General features: G+C 34.4%; 2 protein-coding genes across 2 annotated transcripts; one reads left to right on the top strand and one right to left on the bottom strand.

Moving 5' to 3' along the window:
* The first annotated feature begins 1041 nt into the window (after positions 1 to 1041).
* LOC109214572 (ribulose-1,5 bisphosphate carboxylase/oxygenase large subunit N-methyltransferase, chloroplastic) lies at positions 1042 to 5255 on the top strand. Its single transcript, XM_019378511.1, has 6 exons — positions 1042 to 1635; positions 2236 to 2264; positions 2802 to 3013; positions 3206 to 3331; positions 3730 to 4134; positions 4637 to 5255. Exons 1-6 carry the CDS (start codon positions 1148 to 1150, stop codon positions 4850 to 4852), a joined length of 1476 nt encoding a protein of 491 aa, XP_019234056.1. The 5' UTR covers positions 1042 to 1147; the 3' UTR covers positions 4853 to 5255.
* Positions 5256 to 5535: 280 nt separating this feature from the next.
* LOC109214571 (uncharacterized protein At1g04910) lies at positions 5536 to 11802 on the bottom strand. The gene is made up of 8 exons (XM_019378510.1): positions 10954 to 11802; positions 9196 to 9263; positions 8947 to 9035; positions 8708 to 8870; positions 8118 to 8407; positions 7055 to 7259; positions 6362 to 6519; positions 5536 to 6277 (listed from the first exon to the last, which is right to left on the bottom strand). The coding sequence occupies exons 1-8, from the start codon at positions 11213 to 11215 to the stop codon at positions 6004 to 6006; spliced, it is 1509 nt and encodes a 502-aa protein (XP_019234055.1). The 5' UTR covers positions 11216 to 11802; the 3' UTR covers positions 5536 to 6003.
* Positions 11803 to 16216: the final 4414 nt, after the last annotated feature.

Genomic DNA, 16216 nt, shown 5'->3' with positions numbered 1-16216 from the left:
TTGGGTTACAAGCCCACGTTACTGAGCTCGGCAATGCTAGCCGTCTTCTCTATCAAATATAAAGTGACAAACATTATGTTAAATTAACGATGTGGGATACAACCTATTTTGAAGATCTTATTCTTCCTTCATAATCTTCTATTGGATTAGTTCTTTTACTTTTGAACCAATGTACAAAGATAAACTTCTTAAAAATTGGATGTCATATTCTGTTTCGAAACATTTCAATCGATACAAATGTTGTCCTTAATTCTAACGCATTACCTATAACCTCACTTTACTAGTAAGTAAAAAATACACTTTCATTTTTATTTTTTCTTATATTCGTAGAAAATACTTAAACTCCATAATCAGGCGCATTATTAAAAAAAAAAAAACAAATGAAGAAGAGCTATTTTGGTGGCAATGTATTCAAGGGTTAATTTTTTACATTAAATATAATCAGTATAATTTAACATATTATAGTAATTTATTTGTCTTATTTTTCAGGTTACCAATTCTTCTTATAATGGACAAATACTTGTAATAATATTTTATATGACTTGATAAAGTAAAAAAAATCTTTTATTGCTAATGTATAAAAATTAAAACTCATATTAATATTGTTCAACGAAAACAATGGATGAAAAAATAGAGAAAAATGCTCCTTGCTTATAGCCCGATTGGCCAAGCTTTTTTTGGGCAAAGTACTTTTTTTTCTTTCTTTTCTCCGAAGTTAAGTGTTTGGCCAAGTTTTTAGAAGGGCAAAAGTATTTTTGAGTAGAAGAAAGTACCTTTTTGAGGATTATTTAAGAGATAATATACTTAGAAGTATTTTTTAAAAGCCTGGTTAAATACTCAACAGTATTTTTCAAATTAATTAGTCAAATATAAATTATTTATCACCAAAAGTACTTTTTAAAAAATCACTTCTTTAAAATAAAAAAATTATTTTTTAAAATAAGCATTTTAGCGATTTAGCCAAACAGACTATTAGTTGGTTAAGGAAAATAATGTCACCTAGTTTGACTGAATTACCACAAATTGGCAACTCAAAAAGAAAAAAGGTCGTGTGTTAACTGTATAACAACCTCATCTGGAAATCCAGTGTCTTTAACAAAAACTCACTGGAACCAAAGCTAACCAGAGGCAAACAAAGCTACAAAAAATGGCTTCAGTTTTCTCTGTACACCCTTTACCTTCTTCTTCATTCCTCTGTCCACTCAAAACCACAAAATCAAGAACAAAGCAATATCAAACTTGTTACACTTACCAAAAACCAATCTTGATAAATTCACTTCAATTAAAACAACTTGACCCAAAAATACCAGAACCAGTACAAACATTTTGGCAGTGGCTATGTAAAGAAGGGGTTGTAACAGCTAAGACACCCGTAAAGCCAGGAATTGTACCAGAAGGTTTAGGACTTGTTGCTAATAGAGATATAGCTAAAGGTGAAACTGTTTTAGAAGTTCCTAGAAGATTTTGGATTAATCCAGATGCAGTTGCTGAATCTGAAATTGGGAATGTTTGCAGTGGATTGAAACCTTGGATTTCTGTTGCTCTTTTTTTGCTTAGAGAAAAGTGGAGAGATGATTCCAAGTGGAAATATTATATGGATGTTCTTCCAAAGTCTACTGATTCTACTATATATTGGTGGGTTTGCCTTTAATTTTTCTTTTTTTTTTGTATAATATTTTTTGTCCCTTGTTTGTTACAGTAGCTTTATTACATTACTTCTATGTTGCACGGACTCTCCAAAACAGTTGCAGCACCCGTTTCGGATACTCCAAAAATATACTACTTTTGGAGTATCCGACACGCACCCATCGACATTTTCGGAAAGTCCAAGCAACATAGCATTACTTAGTGTCAGTTGTGTGCTATTGTATTCTTAGACTTCTGTTATTACTTAGTGTCAGTTGTGTATTTTCTTAGTACTTGTTGTTGCTTTCATTTCGGTTTTGTGACTGCATTACTTAGTATTAGTCTTGTATTGTCGCTTCAGTTTTCCGATTGGTTTGCTTGTTGTTGCCCTTTCCTTTTATCTTTCCTGAGCCGAGGGTCTACCGGAAATATCCTCTCTGCCTTCTTAAAGGTAGGGGTAAGGTCTGCGTACACACTACCTTGCCCAGACCCCACTTGTGGGATTACACTGGGTTTGTTGTTGTTGTTTTGTATAATAAATACTGTTGTATTTGGAACTTGGAAGTTATGTTGCTGATGAAGGTTGCTTTGTATGTTATTCCAGTGCAGGTCTGAAGAGGAGCTCTCTGAGATTCAAGGTAATTTTGTTTCATTACTAAAAGGATTACTCCGTGACAAAATACTCGCAGTCTTCCCTTGCATTTTCCACATGAGTTTGTTTTCGTGCCTTAAACCCGTGACCTTCCCGCTACCAAAGCGAAACTCTACCATTGCATCAACGCTCGCACTCATTGTTTTATTATTTTTATTGTCTTAGAATTCTGGAGTATTGAGAGTTATTATTTGGTTACATAATCCCTTGAACTTGGTTTGTACGTTTGCAGCTTTGTATGCAATCTTGTATGTTATAGTCAAGTTGATGGTTTTCCTGTGACCTATGAAATTGTGACCGCTTATAACTTTGTTAGAGAAATCGGTATGCCTTTATACAGGATAGTTACCTGATTGTCTTGATTATACTCCATAATCAATATGTAGAATGGGATGCATTGTCTATAAGCGAAGATGAAACGGATCTTAGATAAGAAATGAGTTTCTCCTTGTTTCGCCAAATGAGAATTAAGGTTTTTTTCTGGGCATTTTTGATTAGTTTGTTTGTCGTGCTATGTTTGCAGGGACTCAACTGTTAAGCACGACGCTGAGTGTGAAAGATTATGTGCAAAATGAATTTCAAAAAGTAGAAGAAGAAGTCATACTTCGTAACAAGCAGCTTTTCCCTTTTCCTATAACTTTGGATGATTTCTTCTGGGCATTTGGAATACTCAGATCAAGGGCATTTTCCCGTCTTCGGAATCAAAATCTTATTCTCGTCCCCTTTGCTGACCTGGTAAGATTCTAGGTAAATGAAAATCACTTATATAGTGATGAATGACTGCTTACAAACTAGTATCAATTGAGACCGAGGACAGTTAACAGAATTTCTTTGTTTGTTAAAGTTATATTTGGATATTGCATATCATCATACTTCTGGATATACATCAATTGGTGAATAATGTTATATAAATGGTTTAATTGTCAGACAAACCACAATGCCAGAGTGACAACAGAAGATCACGCGCATGAAGTTAGGGGACCAGCCGGTCTGTTCTCGTGGGATTTGTTATTTTCTTTACGAAGTCCATTGAAACTGAAAGCTGGAGACCAGGTAAGGAGATCTTCAAAACTCAGAAACTCTCTTCACTAAGACAAACCAACTAGCTGGACAAGTTATTCTGCTTGTTTTTCATCGAAAAGCGAACATTGTAACAGCAGCCCGGTGCTCTAAGCTCCCGCTATGCGCGGGTCCAGGGAAGGGCCGGACCACACGGGTCTATTATACGCAGTCTTACCCTGCATTTCTGCAAGAGGCTGTTTCCACAGTTCAAACCCGTGACCTCCTGGTCATATGGCAACAACTTTACCGGTTGCGCAAAGGAAAAGCTAACATATTGTGAAAAATAATATTCATTACTTCCTGCCTCGTAATTGCATGTGTTATGTAGCAGTTGTTGTTGGTTCATCTAATTGCTACAGCTCACTTGTATAGATGTGGTGATTTGACAGCTTTTCATCCAATATGACCTGAACAAAAGCAATGCTGATATGGCGCTTGACTATGGCTTCATCGAACCAAGTTCAGCTCGTGATGCATTTACACTAACATTAGAAATATCAGAGTCTGACGAGTTTTATGGAGACAAGCTGGATATAGCAGAGACAAATGGCATAGGAGAAACTGCTTACTTTGACATAAAGATTGGACAATCTCTCCCTCCTACTATGATTCCATATCTGAGGCTGGTTGCCCTTGGCGGAACAGACGCTTTCCTACTAGAATCAATTTTCAGAAATTCTGTTTGGGGTCATCTTGGGTTGCCTGTTAGCAGAGCAAATGAGGAGCTCATATGTAAAGTCGTACGAGATGCATGCAAATCCGCACTTTCTGGCTATCACACCACCATTGAAGAGGTAAATTTACATCATTAGAAGTATCAGTTGAGTTGCATTGCATTCAGTAGTGGAGCCACATGTACACACCCCTTCGTCGGAAATATACACTGTGTAGCTAGGTAAAATATTTTTTTTATGGACGGTCAAACCTCTCTATAACAGCCTCGTATGTATAGAGAACATATATTATAACACAATATGAAAAATTGGTTCCAAAGAAAACTTGGTCGTTATAGTGAAGTGTTGTTATGAAGGATGGGTTGTTATAGAGATTTCTGACTGTATATATACTGCATATTGACACCTCTTGGCTTCTTCATGGATTTGCTTATTTATATTTGATCCCCTTTAGTAAAAATCCTGGCTTCGCCACTATTGCATTGCAAATCTTGGTCATGCACGTTTCATTGTTACCTACCTCAAACTATTGTACTAAATGCTATGAATAAAACGGCTTTATTTCTTTAGTATATGTAGCAAATGTGGTTTTATTTCCGGCATTGAACACTGCGTATTGCAGGATGAGAAACTGATGGAGGAAGGAAACCTCAGTACAAGGCTTCAGATAGCAGTTGGGATAAGATTAGGGGAGAAGAAGGTATTGAAACAAATCGACGATATCTTTAGGGAAAGGGAACTGGAACTAGATGAATTAGAATACTACGGGGAAAGGCGGCTTAAAGATCTTGGTCTCGTTGGAGAGCAAGGAGATATCATATTTTGGGAGCCAAAATAAGGACATTTCTGCTGATCTTATGATCAGTCTAGTTGAGTTATTATGGCTTGGACTTCAGAGTTTGCTTTTATATGATGTAAATAATGAAAGAGTGGTTGTATATTATCTTCTTGTGAAATCCTCAAGCATCAGAAGGAGAAGAGTTCAAAATAGAACAGTCCTCAGATTATTTCAAGGATCTGATTTTATGTGTTTAAGATTAGTCTAAGCAACTGAGACCTTTGGTTGAGGCTACCATTATCTTCCCATTGGGCCTCACATCTAAAGTTGTTACTTTCTGAAGAGTTCACATTTTATGCATAGCAATGTAAAAGATATTTACACAATCAGTTACTCGGGGTTAGGTTAGACCGCTTGGATTTTTTTTTTCTAGTATCAAAGGCAGTCAACGTGTTAGCCGTTCTTCTCCCATTGGACACGACGAAAATCTCCCTTTTTCCTATCCCAATGAGCTGAAACTAGAGGTCTCGAAGACCTTGCGCAAATTTTCGATGTGGTCAGTTCTTTCTTTTGAAAATACTACCAAATTATCCATGTAAAGCTCGCACATGTTATGTACTATATTAATTTGCTACTTCCTCTCACTTTCAAACAGAAAAAGATGCACTAGAACTGATAATCTATGGTCATCAAAGTATCAAACTCAACCAAGCTATCAGATTTCTCAGCACACAAAATTCGGATTTGCTTCAAGTACCCCTTTTGGGCATGACATTTAGATAAATATTCAAACTGTTACACTGTTTGCTCCACAAATTAGAGCAAATTTAATTGTAACAAGGGTTATCTTACTGTAAATAATTGTGGTATCATGTGACAATCAGCACAGTTCAACTTGTTGAAGGAAGCAAATACATATGAACAAAATGAATGAACACATTAACATGACACTTTCTTTTCTTTTTGACAAGTATGACACATTTGGTTTCTTCATTTTTTTCTGTTGCTTCTCCCAGTTACAAACTACCAATCTACGAAATTCACCTCTCCAAAATGCCCCGATGACCAAAGGCCGCATTCTGGCCTTTTGCTAACGGATCTCAAATGTGTATACCAACAACTTTACGCCTTTCGCTTTGATTTCTTCACGAAAGCCTGTCACATAACTATGGACTAAATATCCATGCAAGACATGCTCTGAATCGCATATCTCATCGGACCGCAGTTGAATTATCAGGGCCTAACAAATCATCACATCTTGCACTCTCGCACAGACACTCCTGTGGATTTGCATAGAAATAATCTTCTTCTTTTGGTTTGTCTGCAATAACTCTGCGACGAGTCGGCTGTCCCATTCTTCCCTCATGTGACTGCCGGACTGCAGCTGTAAACTCATCCCAGGTAAGTGTTCCGTTCTGATGCATATCTAACAGTTGTACAAGTCTTTTGCGATCCAATCGAATGGTTTTTCTAAAACCAAGATACCTGCAACGGATCTATTCAGGAATCCTTTGACATAATAGTTGTTAATGTTACAGAATCATTAACAGCGCAGTAGGTAATATGTACCTACGATGACCTTCAACAACTTTAGCCATGTTCCCATCATAAGTAGGAACAAATACATTACTAGCAGTTGACACTATAAAATCGAGGGCTGCCATCTGAGATGAATGATTCTGGAACTGCCGCAACTCCTCAGGATCAAGCAGCATTTCCTTTTTCACCTGATATTTGAACATAAAATTATAGCTTATATCAATCACATACCATGCCGATAGATAAAAGAATAATTCAGCTAACAATTTCCAGTTTTAGATGTAAAGATTAGCCACAACAAAGTCCTCAGCCACAAAAGCTGGCAGTAGAACACATCGAACATTTTTCCAGTTAAAAAAAAAAAGGTAGCCTGGTGCACAAAGCATCCTGCGTTCATGCAGGGTCCGGGAAAGGGCCGCGCCCCTAGGAGTGTGATGCAGACAGCCTAATGTAAGCATTAGTAGCTGCTTCCACGTAGAACATTTTCCAGTATATAGGATAAATTCCACATTTCCAGGTTCAAATGTCTCAAAGCATGTTACGTTGTCAATGTAGAATACTTGTTCCCGAGATACATGCAAAAGACTATAAAAAAATGCTGGCTAAGGCACCTTTTCCCTATTACAGGCCGCAGGTTATCGATAACGTTTAACAGCGCTAAGTTGGTAATTTAGATGTCGCGGCAAAAGACACAATCAGAGTAGAGGAGCACTAATCACTTACAATCTTTGGGAAGGCAGCTCTCAAAGCAGCAATCCTCCTTTCACCTCCATAAATGTCACCAGATGCAATATATATTTGTATGTCTTTTTCAAAACCCAATGCTTGCAGAATTAAAGCTGCCTCCTCTGGGGTGAGGGGACACAAGCCTTGAGATCTCCTCTCCTCAGATATAATCTCTTTCTCCTTCCACCAAGGGAATGCATACCTGAGGAAACGAAAGGAGCCAGAAAGGAATTTACTATATAGACAACAAGTTTCCGCGTTGGTCAAGATGAAAGAGTGAATATAGAGAAAATCATATTGGTCGCAGTGGAAGAACCAAGTGAAACCATTAAATCATTCAACAATGTTAATCATCAAATTCATTAGTACTGCTGCTACCATCAAGCTGCAGTTTAGCTGTAGGGGGCCATATACTGAAAAATTACATGGAGTTACATAAATGCTGCAACATCATCTCAATCAACAAACACCAAAAGCAAGTAAGCCAAAAAGTTGCGATCAAATCTTTGATACTAGACAGGTCCTTATATAGTGAAATTTGATCTGGCTGTTGACCATTACGTAAGTCTGTGCATAGGGAAATCGTAACATACCACCTGTGTTTTCCCTCTTTGTGCCTGGTTCGAATAAGTGGTTCAGGCAGAATTATATATATTTTGCACAAACAGATCTTGAAAGAACAAGAACTATGCCTCAATCCAATAGTAGTTGGTACCGGACATACGAATCCTCAATGCTCCTCTCATTCCAATACTCAACAATTAGCCTTTTACAACAAATTAGGGATCCCTCTTAACACTTGAGGCTCTGTACAAATTTCTGCTGACATACAAATCTCTAAACACTCTAAAGAGACACTCGAAAATCACCAGATTTAATGTTAAGCGTACCAACCAACTAGGCCTTTAACAACTTGGTTTCACTTAGAATTGGTGTTAAGGCTGGAGGGGTTCTAAGATTCTAAGAGATTATAGGTCTTTTGAGACTTCTTTTCATCTGATTTTGAAAAAAGAAAAAAGAGAATAAAACTAAAATACAAAAGTCGTTCTTAGATTATCACCTTAAACGTTTGAGCTCCTCAGCTTCCTCTTCAGTGCAGCCATGAGTGCAACCAGAGAATGCCAACATATCCATCTCATATCTTAGATGCAATGCTACAAATGGTCCTCTTGCCTGAAGCATACGTACCAATTTTTCTCCCAAAGCCTCAATCTCTGGAGTGAACTTCAGTGCCTGAAAATTCACCCGACATCTGAGTTTTTGAAGCTCAGGAGGCATCCCGTTGTTTGCTAGTCTAGTATCTGTCTTGTTGAAATGTATCACTTGATGCTTGCTGAAGAGAGGCAGAATCTGCATTGTGTAGTTCAAATGCATTAGAGCAGGATAAACAAATGTAGCTGATGCATAAATTGCAACAGAGGAGAAATATTCGATTGTCAAAGTATTAGAATCACTGTATACAGACTGATTCCAATATCAAAAGCAGTACATGAAATTACATACAGCAAACACAACGGTACTTTGCATGTTGAGATGTATCTCGCCAAAACTTTATTATTTAAGCATTAGTCTTCGAAGTAAAAATGACGATGTCCACAGTCATGAATTGATAATATGATAAAGTTGTATTGCATAAACAAGTAGATAAACCTGTTGCAAGTAGTATTTTTCATTTGACCAGCTAACAGGAGGCATTACTAGTGGTTGGTATCCATATCTCCTGCTGAACCTCTTTGGCAATCTCTTTATTATCCGAACTTCATCTCTTAGCGAAGCAATGAAGTGTCTCACATCAAAAATATCATCAAAATTGCTGCCAAGAAATGTTACAGTGATAAGAAAATGAAGCAATAGGTCAAAGAAATACTTCTACATAGCACCAGAATTACCTAGGATCTGCCCAGAAAGATGTTTTATCAAGCTCCGGGACAACCAAAGTTAGATTCAGAAGCCGTGCAACAGTCACCATGTCACAGATCTACACACAAAAAATGGCGGAATTATTTACAGATTAGGAGTACGGATTGAAATTATGGGAGCCTACTTTAGTTTGAATACAGTTTCCAGAGTTCCCAACTTCCTTGCCATTTGAATTGAATATTAATGTATAAAGAAAAAAGCGGAAGAACAATACTAACGGCTGCACGCATTTGATTCAAGCCACCATTGCAGGACACTTGAAGAAACCCATTATTTGTATAATTTCCTGCATAATATCATGTATCAACGTTTTATATATGTTAGAAGATGCAGAATTTGAAACTCAAAGAAAGATACAGTTCCTATAAATATGTTAGACGTATGGGACTGGGTGATGGTACTTTTGGTCACTAAATATTCAGTTAGTACAACGGCAGATATAAATTTCTTTTAGATAATTAAGTAATCTTTAATTGATGCATAACAGCACTAATCATCCCTAAAAGTGTGTTCACGTCTAGCTCCTTATGGTTGAGACATTTCTTTTTCTCTTTTTATTACTTCCTTGCTGTTGATACATTTTGTTTAGCAGCATTAATTTGCAAAACTTCAGAAAATTTTGTGTATTTACGACTCATGCTAGACGACTAACCCTGGGAAAATGAGAATATTATGACACTTTTCACGTTATTTTGAATTAAGAAAATTCTGTCTTAAAAAAAGTAAGCTGTAATAAGGAATGCTACAGAGAGGATTAGAGAAGAAAGTCTTTCATCCAATCCCTTTCTCGCCTTTCCTTCAAGGGAACACAATGTCGTTTTGTTTTTATCTCTAGAAATTGCTTTCTACTAATCCAATTGATTGTTCCTCGACTAGCCTATCTTAGATCCAACGAGCGACTTCATTAGCTTATCAGAATATATTATTTTAAATGGAAAAAGTATATTCTGAAACGCACACGAAGTCACTCACTGCATCTATGCTAAGTCAGTCGAGGAACATGAATTTAAGGTTCATATTTCAGATGTGGTGACTTCATTAGCTTTTCCGAATATATTTAGTATTATGGTTCCATTTTTCAGAATGATTACAGCAGCAAGTCTCGAGATTACGGGACCTAGAATACGGAAATCTAATTGCACCCGTCCAAAGTAAACCAATTACCAGAGGGAAATACCATTAAATGGATACCAATTTGGAATAAAAAGAAGATATTCGAAAGGAAATTTAAACTCTACCTAATTCTAACAAAAAACCTTTAGGCTGGCATTTGGACACCAAAGACAAAACTAAAATAGAGAAGACAAACTGACTAATGTACCATCTCATTGGTAGTTCTGTCTAGATTACAGATCTGTTAAGGTTGAATTTCCAAATCATCAGATCTCACACACTAGGAAAACCACACTCAGGTCCTTCTCCTTCTTTTTCCTTTTTTGTTTAATCTATGTCAATCAATGAATCAATCAGTTAGATCGCCTCAATCTCAAACTAGTTGGAGTCAACTATATAATAAATCCTCTTTCTCCATTCCGCTCTATTTAGGTCAAATTTATTCAAATACTAAACCTTCGACCTTTTCCGGCCAGTTAGGGGTTCTCCTAAACTAAAATTTCTCTAAATCTCACATTATGTATAAGTATCTAAATGGACTAAAAAAACTCCTTGCAAACACCAAACCTCGTACAAGAGTAACAACAACAACAACTATGTCTTAATCCCAACAATTAGGCATTCACCCGTACAAATCATTTTCCTTCATTGGTATTCAGTACTTCATTTATTAGTTAAAGAATTACAACTAACTTAATATAGCAAACAGATCACACACATTCAATGACATCACAACGACAACAACAACTACGCCTCAGTCCCAAACAAGTTGAGGACATACTTCAATGACATTAATTAACTAACTAAAGGCTAATGAAAAATCATACTATAACTAATAAAGATTCAAGAACATAGAAACTCACTAGCTGGAAGAAGAGGCAAAGGAGAAGGCAAAGTCTCTTCAACATGAACAGAAAGCTTAGTATATCCAGCAAAACCAGAAAACAAACGTGGATGATAAAGTTCCCAAACAGCAATAAGCTGAACCAAACATGTCCATATTAAAATGCTGGAACAAACCCTTATGAACCAAACTTTTAATCTTGTTCTCTGTATCACTTGCCCTTGTTGTAATGGCACTTTTTCACTTCTAATATGTACCTCACTCTCAGATCTAACCTCCATTTCTCAAATCATCACACCCCTCAAATCTTCCCATGCATGTGATAATAATACACAATTGCATCAAAACTTTAACCACATTGGAAAATGGTATATTCTTGGCCCAGATTAACTAAAAGATTCAACACCCAAATGAAAAAAAAATTGAAATTTTTCAACACCCAATATAGAAAAGATTTGAACTTTGGAACAAAACCAAGAAATGGGAAATTCCTACCCCAGATTGACTAAAAGATTCAAGACACAAAATGAAAAAAATTAAACTTTTCAAGACTCGATATTGAAAAGATTTAAACTTTGGAGAAAAATCAAGAAATGGGAAAATGGGAAATATATGAATGAAGTAAAAGATGAGAAGCGGTGATGAAATTAAAGTAAATTTAAGTTTTTAGAATGCAGCAGAAGAAGAAAGGTGTAGTAGGGACAAGAGTCAATATTGCTTTAAATGAATTTTCCTTTGCGATCTTCTTATTGAAAGTTTTCTTCTCTGTAAAAAGATTTAAAAAAAAAAAAAAGACTGTATCTGTCTTCAGGTTTCGTTGCAGGATCTAATAAGAAAGAAAATGGCAGAGATGGGAGATCTCAGAATATATCAAGAAAGAAACAAAAAATTAACTATTTAGCTTTGAATTTTTTACCCAATAAAATGTACCTTTTAATTACTCTTAAATATTTTTTATGTAACTTAACACTTCCATTTTTAGTCTAGTCCAGATATCATATTTTTATATTTAGTAAATTTTTAATTCTAATTTTTTCATTTTATCGTATATATTTTATTTTTATAGGAACGACATGGTGTGTTTGAGCAAAACATTCAATGCATATTTTGGTATGGTTTACATATACTTTGTTTAAATTTTAAGATTCAAAAGTCTTATTTATATTTTTAAATTTCATATTTAGTCAAATAAAATACGTATAAACTAAAACGAAAGAGTAATATGTAAGTTGAATACAAATGCACTCTTGAACAGGGATTGAATCTAAACATCAACTCGCTCCGTCTCAAATTATTTATCGTATTTCTCTTTACACGCTTTTTAAGAAAAATATCAATTAAGAGGGTATTAGACTATTTTATTCTTATTTATGTCTCAAGATACGGGCTCTCTTTACTGAATATTTACTTTATTTATGTTATATTATCTTCAAAAACAATTACTATTAAGGATATAATAGAAAAAATATAATTAATTTTGTTTTGAACTTTTAAAATAATGACTAATTTTTAAAATTACGACAGATAATTTAAAACAGAGGAAGTATAATTTACTAACTTGATAATCACTAAGTCAAAGCTTCCTTGGTCCAACAAATATTAATGACAGCAGTAAATTGTTTTAGTTTATAAATCAAATCAAGTGGCATAAAGCTGCTTGAACTTGTGATTAAATTAATCAACATTCAATTCTGAATTCTCTTTCTTCTTAAATAAACAATTTCCACTTAAATAAACAAAAGAGAAAGAATGATTCCCTTTGACCTATATTACGCCAGATAGTGCGTGGTTTGGTGTATGGAATTTAAAGATTTTAGAATGACACGTGAGAGGTTAATTATTTTGTAATCCACTATTTTAAAAAAGGATAAAATAAAGCATGTAATTTGATGGATAATTTCTTTATAGGAATTAAATACGCTAACAATGAAATAATTACCTAATTATTGGCGTTTTTGTTCGCCATAGCATAGAATGGAAACTTCTTTTGGTATTGATGAAATAGGGAGTACTATAGTACTTACCTTAATGATTAAATTCTATTATGAATATTTCTTTGGTATTGATGGAGTGAATTTAGAAGGAAATGGTCGATTGATTCCTTTTTCTTGTTTTTTAGTCTTAAATAAATTACGATTTATCTCCTACATTAAATGAAATCAATTTTAAACTCGAAAAATCTAAAATATTTAATGTCAAAAGGATAGTAAAAACTTTTACAAGTAACCTTATTCGAAATTATGTTAACATTTTCTTGCGAGTTTCAAATTCTTTCAGAAAGGAATGTAATTGTAGACTTGTAATTTTAACATTTGCAATCCACTCTATATCATTTTGTATAAACCTGAAGTTTTTTTTTTTTTTGGTCTATTAAAAGAAATGCATATATTTCAGTGCATATACTGTATGTATTCAGTTAAATACTCAATGTAAACGTGAGGCACTGACAAAAGTCTTTCATGAAAGGGAGAAAGAGAAATTAATAGAATTCGATCACAATTATAATTCTTTATTTCGTGTAAGATGTTCTTTTAGTTATTTTTCCAAGAAACTTTCCCCTAGTTATAGTTTGGTAGAATTGAATGTTCTTTTGCATGGTATGACCTATAAAGTACTCCCTCCCTTCACTTTAACTTTTTACGCCCCCTAAAAAATAATAATGCATATTTTATTGGATTTGAGAAAATGACTTGAAATAAGTAATAAATACTGTGGGTATAACAGGAAAAAAAAATTATCTTCTCTTGATATGCGTAAAGTGACAAGTAAAAAATAAAAATCTATTTTTAGTATACAAGCCAAGTAAAAGTGAAGGGAAGGAGTAATAGAAAGAATAAAAATATATTTGTGTTCATATTAAACTATATTAACTTATTATTCCCTCCAGCTCACTTTAAATGTATTTTTGGCTCTTTTCACACATATTAATGAATTCACCTTTTAGCATTAATTCATAATGAAATTGACCATATTAACCTTAATTTGCTCATTGGAAATATAACAAACTACTCCTAAGCTCTTTACTCCAGGGGTAATTTTGGAAAGAAGAAGTTAACTCCTTCTCGATATCTGAAAAAAACAAATATTGTGGACCATAAAAAAAAAGCTAAAAAATCACTTAAAGTAAACTAGAGGGAGTATAGTGAAGTGATTTAATGAGATAAAAATACTTACTCCCTCCGAGCCACTTTAATTAATTCTTGGATATTTTCACAAATATTAAGGAATTTACCTTTTAATATTAATTAACAATAAAATTGACCATGTTAACCTTAATTTATTCATTGAAAATAGAACAAATATTCCTAGGCTCTTTACTCCAACGATAACATTGGAAAAAAGAAGAGTTATTTCTTTCTTAATATATGGAAAAAAAATTAAATATTGTGAACCACGAAAAAATGCCAAAAAAGTCAATAAAAATGGACCGAAGGAAGTACTAGTTGTTTAGGTAAACAAAGTTTAGTGTAAATAGATTTTACAATAGTATAAGAGGCGAAATTAGAGGGGCAGGGGACAAGAAGCGTTTCTTTGAAGTGAAGTTTTATTTTATGCAAATTCATGAAAAAGCCAATACAAGAAGATAGCAATCATATCTGTTATTATTATGCCGCGTGAACTAAAAAGAGACAGCATTTGACGTATAAGAGGATGATCATGCTTGCCATGTAGTCACAATATAAAAATGAAAGAAAAAAAAAATTAGACTGCAATTTATGGATTTATTTCAAATATTAAAAAAAAAGGTAATCCGGTGCACTAAATTACCGCTATGCGTGGAGTCTGAAGAAGGGCCGGACTATAAGGGTTTATTGTACGCAGTCTTACCTTGCATTTCTGCAAGAGACTATTTTCACGGCTAGAACCCGTGAACTCCTAGTCACATGACATCAACTTTACCAGTTACGCCAAAATTTCCCTTCAAATGGCATATTTAAAAAAGTTACTAAATCTGGCGATTGCTTGTTTTAAAAAAAAGGCTTTTTTTTACAAGTATATTCCCAAAGTCCTTGAAAAGTTGTATTGGGATGACTATTAAAGGTGAGTTTAAACGTTTGCTTAGTTTGAGTATTGGGATGAGAATGCTAGAGATAACGTCTTAATCAAAAGATTATTAAGTTGATAAAGCAAATCCCCTTTAATGGTAAATGCCAAAAGGACCTTTACCCTTATAAGCAAAATAAATATTTTGTTCCTTTTCTCTTCCATATAATTAAGGAAAGAAATCTTTCACCAAGATTTTCAATTATGCTCAAAATTAACAATAGCAAATCATAGTATTTGTCATTGACTTTCTTAACTTGAACATTTTACTCTAAAAAAGATGGTTTAATTTATGTCTCATTTGAGATTAGAAATTAGTAAAATCTACTCTTGAAAAATATAAAGAGACTAAATTTTGGAATGAAACAAGTAGTATTCATTAAATCCGTAAAAATAGCACAGTATAGTCAGTTTTCGGACTGGTCAATCAAAAATAGCCAGCATTTACCAAGTCAATGAAAAATAGCCACTATTTTGCTGCAATAGAGACCGGTCCAGCATAATATACTGGAGTTCGGTGCACTTGTGTATGAACTCCAGCATATTATACTGGACCGGTATACTTTGTTGGCTCCAGTATAATATACTGGAGACTGGAGCATCGGTGCTCCAAACTCCGGTATATTATACTTGACCAATATACTTGCTGGAACTCCAGTATATTATGCTGGAGTTCTAGTGTACTTATGCTGGAACTCCATCATATTATGCTGGAGTTCCAGCATACTTATTCTGGAACTCCAGTATAATATGCTGGAGTTCAAGTATACTTATGCTGGAACTCCATCATAATATACTGGAGTATTTTCTGGGTTTTGAACAGTGTTTTCGCTCAGATTTATCTTTATAAAAAAATTGGCTAAATTTCGATTACTTTTGAAATTGGGCTATTTTTGAACGACCGGTCGTAAATCTGACAATTTTTAAAATTTACCCATTAAATCCAGAGGAAAAACTTTCCAATATGTTGGCTTTTCTCAACCATATAACTCTCCAGAGAAGGCACACTTCTCAAGGATCTCCCCTAGTAATTATTTTTTGTAGAATTCTGTCAATTAACACATAATTCTAGCTAAGCATGTGCTAACCAATTTTCGAACTGGTCATTCAAAAATAGCTCGCGTTTGCAAAGTCATTGAAAAATAGCCACTATTTTGCTTCAACACAAAAAGTTCCAGCATAATATAGTGGAGATCGGTGCACATGTGTATGAACTTAATTCCAGCATATTATGCTGG

This window comes from Nicotiana attenuata, unplaced genomic scaffold (genome assembly GCF_001879085.1).
Source record: "Nicotiana attenuata strain UT unplaced genomic scaffold, NIATTr2, whole genome shotgun sequence".
Classification (NCBI taxonomy): domain Eukaryota; kingdom Viridiplantae; phylum Streptophyta; class Magnoliopsida; order Solanales; family Solanaceae; genus Nicotiana; species Nicotiana attenuata.
This window is presented reverse-complemented; position numbering and strand designations above follow the sequence as displayed.

Excerpts from the sequence above, each read along its gene's own strand:
- LOC109214571 (XM_019378510.1), bottom strand. The coding sequence starts at position 11,215 with ATGGAGGTTAGATCTGAGAGTGAGGTACATATTAGAAGTGAAAAAGTG. Across the intron at positions 7,260-8,117 it reads GAGGAGCTCAAACGTTTAAG|GTATGCATTCCCTTGGTGGA; the intron begins GTGATAATCTAA and ends TCGTTTCCTCAG. Across the intron at positions 6,520-7,054 it reads GAGCTGCCTTCCCAAAGATT|GTGAAAAAGGAAATGCTGCT; the intron begins GTAAGTGATTAG and ends TTCAAATATCAG.
- LOC109214572 (XM_019378511.1), top strand. The coding sequence starts at position 1,148 with ATGGCTTCAGTTTTCTCTGTACACCCTTTACCTTCTTCTTCATTCCTC. Across the intron at positions 1,636-2,235 it reads ACTGATTCTACTATATATTG|GTCTGAAGAGGAGCTCTCTG; the intron begins GTGGGTTTGCCT and ends ATTCCAGTGCAG. Across the intron at positions 3,332-3,729 it reads AACTGAAAGCTGGAGACCAG|CTTTTCATCCAATATGACCT; the intron begins GTAAGGAGATCT and ends GTGATTTGACAG.